We start from the raw sequence: 12,002 nt of genomic DNA on the forward strand, positions 1-12,002 counted from the left end.
CACGTTATGCGGTGTTTTGCAGATTCTACATTATTCTTTAGCGTTGCATAGTATTCCATTGTGTGTATGTACCATAGTTTGGTTATCCATTCCTCAGTTGTTGGACATCTAGGTAACTGGTTGTATTTTACCCAACATTTTTACAAAGAAGTTTTTTTTTTCCCCATGTTTCTAGGGCAGAGTTTTCAGGTTCCTAGTTGACAATATAGTTAGAAACAGAAATCTGAGCAAATTATTGAGCCACTATAATTTTTTTTTAAATTTGTAAATAGGGTAAAAGACTGTTGAGACAAGTAAAAAATGAAAAATCTGTGATAAGCACTTAGCCCTTTGACTAATACACAGAGGGCACTCAATAATGGTAACTATGAAATTATTTTTATTGGTAAACTTCTATTTTAAAACAGCTATTGACATCAATGAATTCAACCTGTACAGTGGGTTTTTATTGGTCTTTGGCCTTAAAAATACTCAACATTTGCTAGTCTCCTAAGTAATGGGGACATTACTTATGACCCATACCAATAAAGTATACTATTAAAATGATCTAAATGTATTAATTAGAGTAGGTTTTTAGAGGTTAAACTTGCCAATTCTGTTTACTTTGTAGTCTTGAAAAAAATACTAAAACAAAATATTGGGGGAAAAACTCCTCAAGCTGGTAATTCAGACAGGTATTGTCTTTTAAGTCTAAGTTACCAACTGATACATGCTTTGGACTGTAAGCTCTCAGAAGGCATCGTCATTCGGTTTGTTTGGAATAACATCCCAGTACCATGAACACATAAGGTAATTATCTATTAATGTTAGGTAATAAGATTTTTTGTTTTTAATTGTGATTTGGGTGAAAGTATACAGAACAACTTGGTTATCCATTCAACAACCCATATATATTTCGTTTGGTGATATATACTAAAATTCCCACACTGTGGCAGCATTCTTCCCACTTCCTCCCTATACCTGCTCCTTCCCTTCCCCTCCTGCCTTCAGAGCTCTATCTCTGGGCAATTGCTGTCCTCTCCATATCAAATGCTTGATTGTTCTAATGAGTGCATACCCTCCTGATATTACTGTTCACCTTATAAAAAACTCACTGCTGCTGAGTTGATTCGATTCATAGCCACCCCGTCCTTGGGTTTCCGGGGTGGTATCACTATGGAAGTAGACTGCCCAATCTTCTAAGGAGTAGCTGGTGAGTTTGAACTGCCAACCTTTTGGTTAGCAGTCAAATGCCTTAGGCACTATGCTACCAGAGCTTCTACCTTATAGACCTCTCTATTGTTTGGCTGCCAGCTGAGTCACTGGGGTTAAGTTCCTAACTTGAAGGATGTCTAAGGGCCATAGTCTCAGGGGTTCCACCAGTTTGGTAAGGATTTCTTAACGTGACATTTTAGTAGTGTGAAAAACACAATCAGAAAACTTGAGTCTGACAATTCCTGTTTGACCTAGGGCAAATCACTAATGTCTGTGAACCTGCTTGTTTGCTTAACTATAAAAAAATCTGTCCTGCCTACTTCATAGAGTGTTTATGAAGGACAAAAGAGGCAGTATCTGTGAAAGTTCTTTGTATGCTATAATTCACTATAGTTCCATAAAGTATTATTAAACTATGTTAAGAATATAATAATATCCCAGTCTGTTCACAGGCATTATTTTTATACATAAAAATATACATGATGCCATCTCATAGAGATTATAGGACAAAGTAGAACTGCCCTATAGGCTTTCCAAGGCTGTGATCTTTACAGAGGAGCCCTAGTAGTGCAGTGGTTAAAGCAATCAACTGCTAACGGAAAGGTTGGCAGTGCTCCACAGGAGAAAGATGTGCTGGTGTACTTCCATAAAAATTATAGCTTTGGAAACCCTGTGGAGCAGTTCTGCTCTGTCCTATAAGGTCACTATGAGTTGGAATCGACCCAACAGCGAAGGGCTTGGTTTTGGTTAATCTTTACATAAGCAAGCTGTCACATATTTTTCCTGTGGAGCAGCTGGTAAGTTTGAACCACCAACCTTTTGGTTAGCAGCCAAGCACTTAACCACTCCACCACCAGGGCTCCATACAGAAACAAAGAGAGATGTTTTGTCTGCTCTGTGAATTACTATAGCCACTCTGCAGCAGGGCCCTGTGTGAGGCAGACATCTGAATTCTACCTAAGCCAGTCCCAAATCGCCTGCTATGCTTTGGGCTCATTATGTGGTCTATTTGGTCATCTATGCCCCCTCAGTATGCAGCACAGGTTAAGTCCACATGGGTGCAGGAAAAAGCTTAGAAAGAAAAAAATACAAGCTGTAGGTTTTGTCATTGTGTTAATCCATATGAATGAGTAATATCATTACACAAAGAATCCCTACAAAGCAAGAGCTGAGGTAATTGCCTCATGACATTAGTAAATGATTTCAGCACATAAAGGAACTGGATGGCAGTCATCAAGCACTGCAAAAGACCCTGCAAAGGCCACGGGCACTCCAAGAACCACAGAGAGTGCTACCAACTTGGAGAATCCAAATATTCCAATCCACAAGACAGCAATCAGTGTACCTATCAATCAACAAATTTTAGGTTGGCTGAAATTTTATTATTTGAGAATGATTTATGAACGCAAGACAGACTGTTTCCCATGGTGACTGTTTACTGTATTTTCCAGACTACATGATCCTATAAATGAACCCAAGATTGATTATGACATATTTTACTCCTTAAAGTAGCTCTAAATTTTCATCAATTTGGTAATTCAGACAAATACATATTGAGAGCTTTGTAGAGAAGCTGAATGACGAGTGTGCTCAGTAGCTCTCCCAGCAACCGGGTTCAGACAGGGTACACGTGGAGGGTGAGTGCCTTGACCCAAACATGCTGTATCCCTATATTTGTAGCATATCACACAGAAGTGCACAAAGGAAGACTACACTAAAATATGTAAAAATTTAAGTTACTTTGGCCCTACAAGAGCAACACATCTTTTCAAAACAGAAAGTCCTAACAAGGTCATTTTTATAGCTGTCCAGACCTGATTCTTTAAAAACAGCATATGCTGTTGTTGTTGTTGTTAGGTGCTGTTGAGTTGATTTTGACTCACTGTGACCCCATGTGATAGAGCAGAACTGATTAATAGTGGTTTTTTTTTTTTTTTTTTTTGCTCTAACCTTTACAAGAACAGATCACCAAGTCTTTCTCCTAAGGAGCCACTGGGTGGGTGTGAACCACGAACCTTTCAGTTACCAGCCTATTAACTGTTGTGCTACCAAGACCCCTTTAAAACAGCCTCTAAAAACCCACTGTCTGATTCATAGGGACCCTACGGGACAAGGTAGAACTACACCGTGGGGTCTCCATGGCTGTAATCTTTATAGACTGCCATATCCTTCTCCAACAGAGCAGCTAGTGGGTTTGAACCTCCGAGTTCAGTTAGCTACCAAGTGCTTAACTACTGCGCCACTAGGGCTCCTTAAAAACAGCCTATAATGAGCAATAATTAACGTCAACTCTCTTCTCCCTCCCCATCCCTTCAATACAGCCTCTGCAATCTTAATTTTAGTGTTTCAGGGACTACTACCAATTGAGCAGAGTAGATTTGCAAGATGATGCCTATTCACCATCCCTAGGTTAGACTGTAACAGATTCTGGGAGATGCTGATAGAGGATTAACCAGCAATAGGAACAAGAAACAGCCAAGTCTATAACTGATGGGTCTTGGAACCTTGGAGAATGAAATATGAATCTTAATTTGGAAATAGGAATTTACTATAAATTTCACACTCCTTAGTATGAAAGGTGCTAACAGAAGCCTTATGATACAGTTCTTCCCACTTTTCCTCACTAGAGCACAGTATTTGTCCTAGGCATGTGTGTAACTATTGAATGCAAGTGTCAGGATCTAGTTCCATGTGGGGGCTGTGTGAAAAATCACTATGTACAAGTTCTCAATGCTTCTTCATGTTGGGTGAGAATTCTTCTTCTATTTGACAACACAGATGTCCTTAATAGCAAATCAAGGTTTCTCAATGTTACTCAGAGATCCCCAGAACAGGAGATACATGGATGGAGAACATTTATTTCTCTGCTCTGCTGAATGTAGGTTTTAGGAGAGAAGACTGTACCTTGTAATCATGAAATTATTAAAACATCTGAAGTGATCAAAACAATTATGCTATATCTTCAAGGCTGCAGTCAGAGTAGAATATTAGTGTTTAGCAATATAAAGTGCTGAAGTGAATTCCAAAACTATGGTCTCATTCCCATTCCAGAACACTTACTAGTGCTTAAGTGGAACCAAGAGACAGTTGTTCAAATAGAACAAGGAGATACTACATGGTTTAAAACCAGGAAAGGTATGCATAGGGTTATGTCCTACATACTTATTCAATCTGTATGCTGAGCAAATAATCCAAGACACTGGACTATATAAAGAAGAACGCAGCATCAAGACCGGAGGAAGAGTCATTAACAATCTGTGATATGCAGAGGACACAACCTTGCTTGCTGAAAGTGAAGAGAACTTGAAACACTTACCGATAAAGATCAAAAACTACAGCTTTCAGTACAGATTACATCTCAACATAAAGAAAACTAAAATCATCACAACTGGACCAATAAGTAACATCACAATAAAGGAGAAAAGATTGAATTTGTCAAGGATTTCATTTTACTTGTATCCACAATTAATGCCCATAGAAAGAGTAGTCAAAAAATCAAATGATATATTGCATTGGGCAATTCTGCTGCAAAAGACCTCTTTAAACTGTTAAAAAGCAAAGATGTCAGTTTGAGGACTATGGTGTGCCTGACCTAAGCCATGGTATTTTTAATCACCTCATATGCATGCAAAGCTGGACAACGAATAAGGAAGACTGAAGATGAATTAATGCATTTAAATTACAGTGTTGGTGAAGAATATTTAACATACCATGAGCTGCCAGAAGAATGAACAAATCTGTCTCGGAAGAATTAAAGTCACAATGTTACTTAGAAGTGAGGATGGTCTGATCTGCAGCCTATACGACTAGGAGACCAAAAGAACTAGATGGTGCCTGGCTACTTCTGTCAACCACTTGGAAGGGGATCTATGTAGGAGATCCTTGATAGAGAGGGAGAACAATGTGGAACAAAACTCAAAATCATTTGGAGAAAAAAAAGGGGGGGGGGGAGGACCAGGTTTGTTGGTTTGATAGAGCCTGGTGGAACCACTGAGACTGTGGCCCCTAGCTGCCCTTTAGGTCTGGAATTGAACCCATGCCTGTGGCTTCCAGCCAAACAAAAGACAGGCATAGGAGTTGAACATTTACCTGAGGTGGATGCGCTCCTTGGAGAGAACAATCATGGGAGAAAGAAAGAAAGAAAGAAGCGAGGATAGTGAGACTTCATCCTAAGTACTCTGGACATGTTATCAGGAGGGACCATTCCCTGGAGAAGGGTATTATGTTTGGTAAAGTAGAGGGTCAGCGAAAAAGAAGATGACTCTCAACTAGATGGACTGATACAGTGGCTCCAACAATGGGCTCAAACAAAGCAACAACTGTGAGGATGGTGCAGGATGAAGAAGTGTTTTGTTCTGCACACAGGGTCAACTGTGAGTCAGAACCGACTTGACGGCACCTAACAACAACAACAACAACAACAACAACAACAACAACATGGTCTCATTCAGCAGTGAGCAGCCATGACTTGTTTCTAGAGTTGGTAAATTCCTCTTGGGCAGTGACTGTTACAAAAGGGGGTAAAAATGGTTTCCATTCCTTCTGAGTATTCTCAAGAGCCTTTGCTGGACTCTCACATTTAACCCGAGGCCATCAGAGAGACCATTTACTCTGAAACTGCATGTCTCTAATCCAGCTATGGAGAGCACTGTTTCTAAGAACTATATGTCAGTAGCTCCCTACCCTTTGCCATTTACTACAATTGAACCCTCATCTACACTGTAGCAGAATTTTTGCCAACAAGGAATAGCTACTGTGCTGAGAGCCCCCTTTGTCCATGAGGACCAACTGGTGCTGTACTAATGTGGAAGGGAAATCGTCCAAGATTCTGAATGAGTGGGATTGAAGTATGCATCATTATAGACATAAAATGTCTTATTGTGATAGTCTGCTAGAGGTATCCTGTGTTACGTTTTGAGAAACACTTGAAGCCACAGAGCTATTTCTCTTTCAAACATATTGACACCACAGATGTGAGGGGGGAAAAAAGCACACACAGTTAATTAGCCCACAGCACACCCCGAACGCTCTGACAAACTTGCCAAAACCTGAGAGAAAACTACAAACATGAACCTGGATCAGTTAATGGCTTTAGCAACTTGACAGCTGTGAATAAAAGTCAACCACTACAATGTATCTTTCTCAGGAATCTCTCCAAAAGACATGGAAAATAGTTCAGACCAAAATAGTAAGAGGAGAAAATTTTTTTTTCAAAGATTTCATTACCAGTAACGTGACAGTCTAGAGAAAGACATTATAAAGAGGTTCTGAAAGTAGATTTAATACACTTAGTCTCAGAGGCCTATATCAAGAGCCTGCGTGAGGATTTCATCTAAAAAATAATTAAAACAAGAAGTTTTTAAAACTTTTGGAAAGAGTCTAAACAGATAAGACAACAGTTCCAGCTGTTTCTCAAACATCAATTTATAACCTTTTAGAAGGAGAAATCCAAACCCTGTGATTGTGATTGGGAAGAGATGAAGATAAACTAGTCCCCACTGATCTCAGGAACTCATCAACTAGAAGTGGATTCTTGCATTAATCATATATATGTGTATATATGTATATATGTGTGTGTATATATATATGTACACATACACACAAAATGGTATACAAAATATCATATACACATGAATGCATATTTTTATGCTTTCCAAATCTATTATAATCTTTAATGATGCACAACATTTTGTCCCAAGCCACTTACTCCTATGATTGCTGAGGAGACAAAACATCGTATTTAGAAATATAAGGGATTCAAAGAATATATTATGGGTAATTTTTTTTTTTTTTTTTTTTTGTATGTCAATGAAAATAGTTCTTTAGACCCTAAGCTTTTTATACGATATGAGTTGGGGGTTACATCAAAGAAATACTGGACTAGAGAAGGAAACAAAAAATCATAAAACAGTTTTATTTTTAACACTTCTTTTTGTGTGTTGTTGATGACGTGATAATCAAAACCTGCCACTTCAGAGTGTGTAGTTGATGTGGAGAGAGATCCAGCTCCCACCTCAGAAAAGAAAAAGCAGAACTTATTTCAGGAATGTCAAGAAAATACTGACAGAGAAAAGGTTCTGAATAACCTACCAGGGGGCGTACAGGCATCCGCAGGAGACTGGACAAACGTGGACCGCCTTTTCGTTGGCATAGGCAAAGCCATCTTCTGTTCTTTATGCTTTGCCAGTGCGGCTTGAACTGCTTCTGTATGGATATCTGAAAAATTAAACATTTGCATTTATTAGCACTTGGCTCTTAAAATGTTTAACACTGAGAGCTGAACTATCTCTGCCTTAATTGTTGAAAACATAAAGAGTGTCAGTGATTTCTATCATATGTTTTAGACCAGTTAAAAATCAAAATTAAAATTACAGACAAAAGAACTCAAGGATAATTTTACATAACATATCAGACAAGAAGCTGACAGGTATATGTGTGTGTGTGTGTGTGTGTGTTGGGGGAGTGGGGGATGGGGCAGTGAGGAGAGAGTAATGAATCTAACAGGCATCTGCGCTCAGACATGGAATCCCACCTCCATGTGGAACAAGTGCTGTAGGGGTTCCTAGAGAATAGTCACCCTCTCAAGAAAAGAAGCTTAAGATTTGCTTAACTGTCTGAAAGAATACCTGGTTGAAACCCCTCAGCTCTGTGCCACAGGAACGGAAGGGTTGATTTTGACCTACAAAAACACAGGGGCAATGTTACTTGTTTGCCACTTTGGCCCTAAAAAAATGTAGCTGATCACTTAACTATCTAATAAAAAAGGCAAAAAAAAAAAATCTGTTGTCATCAAGTTGATTCCGACTCACAGCCACCCCATGTATTACAGAATAGAACTGCTCAATAGGATTTTCTTGGCTGTAATCCTTATGGAAGCAGATTGCCAGGCCTTTCTTCTGCAGAGCCAATGAGTAAATATGAACTGCAACCTCTTGTGCAAACTGTTTGCACCACCCAGGGACCTATCTATTGAATGTCTAATAGGAATCTCAAAATTACCACATCCAGACAGGACTCTTGATTCTCCATCCCATCCAAACTTACTCTACATTTCTACCAAATGGGATCATAACCATACACAGTATTTTGTATTCTGCTTTCTTAACTTTTATAAAATCCTAGTGAGGAGCTCTGATAGCACAGTACCTAAAGCACTTGACTGCTAACCAGAAGGCTGGCAGTTCAAACCCACCAGCCACTCCTCAGAAGGCTGGGCAATCTACTTCCATAGTGATGCTGCCTCGGAAACCCAAGGAGGGTCACTATGAGTCGGGTCTGACTCAACAGCACATAACAATAACAGTGAGGTAGACAACAACTGAGTTCACAAAAAACAATTCCCTTTTCTTTATGAATGGGTCCATAAGGGATTCAAAGAATATATTATGGGTAAAATGCAAACCATCTTTAAAGGCCTGTTTATGCTGTGTAAATGTGCTCCCTTGTAAGAGTGGACCAAAGAGAGACTCTTTCTTGGAAATTTAAACTATGAACTAAGAAACTGCATGTCTAAGGGCTGACTCACTTGAATGACAATGCCCTAGAAAGAAGGAAGGTCCAACCACGTGGGTGAGCTCCTCAGAGCTGCCTCTCCCTTTCCAGGACTTTCTCAGCTGTTCCTTTGCTTCCATAACCTACTCTAGCTAGAACAGACACAGAGACACAAATGTGGGAAGACAGCCAATGTGAGAATTATCTACAAGCCAACGAACGTCAAGGAGATAAGGAAGGAATCAGCATGCCTGAGATCCTGATTTAGACTCTTAGCCTCCAGAACTATGGAAAAATATCCTTAAAACCACCCACTTGTACATCAGCACTAGGTAACTAACTACAGACTAGTTATTTTGCAGAATGTCCCTTAATTTTGGTTTGTTTGATATTTCCTTGCCATTAGATTCAGGTTACATATTTCGGTAAGAATATTACAGAAGTGATATGTCTTTCTCAGAACATGATATCAGAACATACCTGTCCCATTACTGGTGACAATATCTGTTTGGTAAATCAATGGAATGTAAAGTTACTATCCTCCCCTGTGTAATTAATAAGGAATTTTGGGGAGATACTTTTGAGACTATGTAAAAGTGGATGTAATCACACTTTCACCCACTAGTTTTAATATAGATTTAGGAATCTTGGCTAAACCAATTCTTACTATAACAGTTACAAAACTGTGATTTTATAATTCTATCATTTCTTTATATTTATGAGTTAGAATTCTATTATAAGAAGCAGTTTTTCTTTCAAGAATTGCTTCAAAACTATTCTGTATTATAATCATTTATTTTTATTTTCATACCCCAGATATGGACAGTAGGAGCCTCTTCACTTTAAATACTGTTGCCTAAATTAATTATTTTATTAATTCTGTCAATGATTTTCTAAATAAAATATCAATTGTAAGTACAGTGTCAGTTCTTTTTTAAAAATTCTTATACCTAAGTGCCTAAGGCACTTGACTGCTAACCAGAAGGGTGGAGGTTCAAACTCTCCAACCACTCCTCGGAAGGAAGGCTGGGCAATCTACTTCCATAGAGATATTGGCTCAGAAATCCAAGGAGGGGTCTCTATAATCGCATCTGACTCGATGGCAGTGAGTTTTTTTTTTTTTTTTAATACCTTTAACTGATTATTCTCATCACTCTGCACTGGCTAATACTTACAGTACAAGACAGTTCCTTTAGGATGAAAAGATAATCTTACAAATACGGAAAAAAAACCCAATTTAAAAAAAAAAAAGACTTAGGCAATAGGTGGTTTATAGAAGATGCATAAATAGTCAATAAACACATCCCAAAATGTCCAGTCTCACTGGCAATAAAATAAGTAACATTTTTCTACCAACAGGACAGGAGAATGTCCATTTTCCCAAATCTATGGGCAACAATGGACCACCTCCACCCTGCCAAAAGATAAATGGAAAATATTATTTTACACTTTTGAACTCCTATTCTTGGCTTATTATTATGAAGTGCTTAACACATGGTACATGGAATTGCCTTCTTTGCCACAAGACCAGAAGAACTGGATGATGGTCTGCTAACATGGAATTATTTTGATCAAAGACTATATGGAAGAATCTTGATCAAAGGGGTGGAGGAATGAAGAATCAAATTTTAAATTCTCCATGGAATCGGGAAATCACTGATGTTAAACAATCCCTGAAACTACTGCCCTGAGCTAATCTTAAAACTTTAAATCTTAAACCAAAATTATCCACTGAAGTCTTCTTTAAAACAAAGAAAGAACATTGTTGTTAGCTACTGTCGTAGCAACCCTACGTACAACAGAATGAAACACTGCCCAGTCCTGTATCAGCCTCACAATCCTTGCTATACTTGAGCGCATGATTGCAGCCACTGCGTCAATCCATCTTGTAGCGGGCCTTCCCCTTCTTCGTTGACACTCCACTTTACCAGGCAAGATATCCTTCTCCAGAAAATGGTCCCTTCTGTCAACATGAGCAAAGTAGGCCAGACAAAGTCTAGCCATTCTCACTTCCAAGGAACATTATACATTATGGTGTACTTTTTCCAGGACAGATTTGTTCATTCTTCTGGCAGTCCATGGTATTTTCAGTATTCTTCGCCAACACCACAACTCAAAAGCATCAACTCTTCTTCGGTCTTCCTTATTCATTGTCCAGCTCTCACATGCATATAAGGGGATTGAAAATACCATGGCTTGGGTTAGGCACACCTTAGTCTTCAAAGAGATACCTTCGCTCTTCAGCACTTTGAACAGGTCCTTTGCATCAGACCTGCCCAATGCAAAACATTGTCTGATGTCTTGACTGTTGCTTTCATTGGTGCTGATTGTGGAAGCAAGTAGTATGAAATCTTTGACAACTTCAATCTTTTGTCCATTTATCATGATGCTGCTTATTGGTTCAGTTGTGAGGATTTTTGTTTTCTTTATGTAGAGATGTAAACCATACTGCAGACTGTAGTCGTCAGTCTTCATCAGTAAGCAAAGTTGTGTCATCTATGTATCTCAGGTTGTTAATGAGTCTTCCTCTAATCCTGATACCACCCTCATCTTCACACAGTCCATCTTCTCAGATTATTTGCTCAGTGTGTTAGGCTGGGTTCTCTAGAGAAGCAAAATGAGTAAAGCTTACAGAGAGAGAAAGAGACAGAGAAAATTATCTTAGGAAAATGGCTCATACACTTATAGAAGATGGCAACTCCCAAGTTCTTGGATCAAATGTCAAGCTGGAGGCTCTTCCCGACTCATGCAGCCACAGGGGCTGAGAAGCTCAAGGCTGGCAGGCAGTATACCAGCTGTTGACTCCAATGAATGATGAATCCAAGATCTCTAGACCAAATGGTGGATTCTTCACTCATGGACAGTTGTAGGCAGCACAACAGAATCCCGATCCACAGAAGAGTGTCTCTTTTCCCAGGATGTCCAAAAATATTGGAAGCAGGTCACACCTCTAGAGAAACTCCCTTTCAATGGACTGGCTGCTCAAAACATCCGATCCCATCATGGGAATAACCTACATCATAACTGCTTAAACCCCACAGAACTGTGGTTCAGCCAAGTTGACACATAGCTCCAAATATCACAGTCCACCCCTTGTCAACTTATCAGTTGTACACATCTTCTTAACCATATATAATCTCTAAATAAGGGCAATTATAAAACCATATTTGTGCCTAACATGATAGCTAAGACACATATAACCAAAATACATGAACCTTGTTTACATTTTACAATTCATAACAGAAGGAAACAAAAATATTTGATGCGGAGGCGGGGCAAGATGGCGGACTAGGCAGAAGGATTGCACAGACCCTCTT

General features: G+C 39.1%; 1 protein-coding gene across 1 annotated transcript in view; it reads right to left on the bottom strand.

Annotated features, from left to right (window-relative positions):
• DIP2B (disco interacting protein 2 homolog B) overlaps nt 1-12,002 on the bottom strand; it is a 303,697-nt gene that overhangs the window by 95,570 nt on the left and 196,125 nt on the right. The window contains exon 4 of the mRNA XM_007937807.2: nt 7,285-7,410. Coding sequence (XP_007935998.1) covers nt 7,285-7,410 — 126 coding nt within the window. The remainder of the gene's footprint in view (nt 1-7,284; nt 7,411-12,002) is intronic.

This window comes from Orycteropus afer, unplaced genomic scaffold (genome assembly GCF_000298275.1).
Source record: "Orycteropus afer afer isolate SDZICR_OR568_19922 unplaced genomic scaffold, OryAfe1.0 scaffold00045, whole genome shotgun sequence".
Lineage (NCBI taxonomy): Eukaryota > Metazoa > Chordata > Mammalia > Tubulidentata > Orycteropodidae > Orycteropus > Orycteropus afer.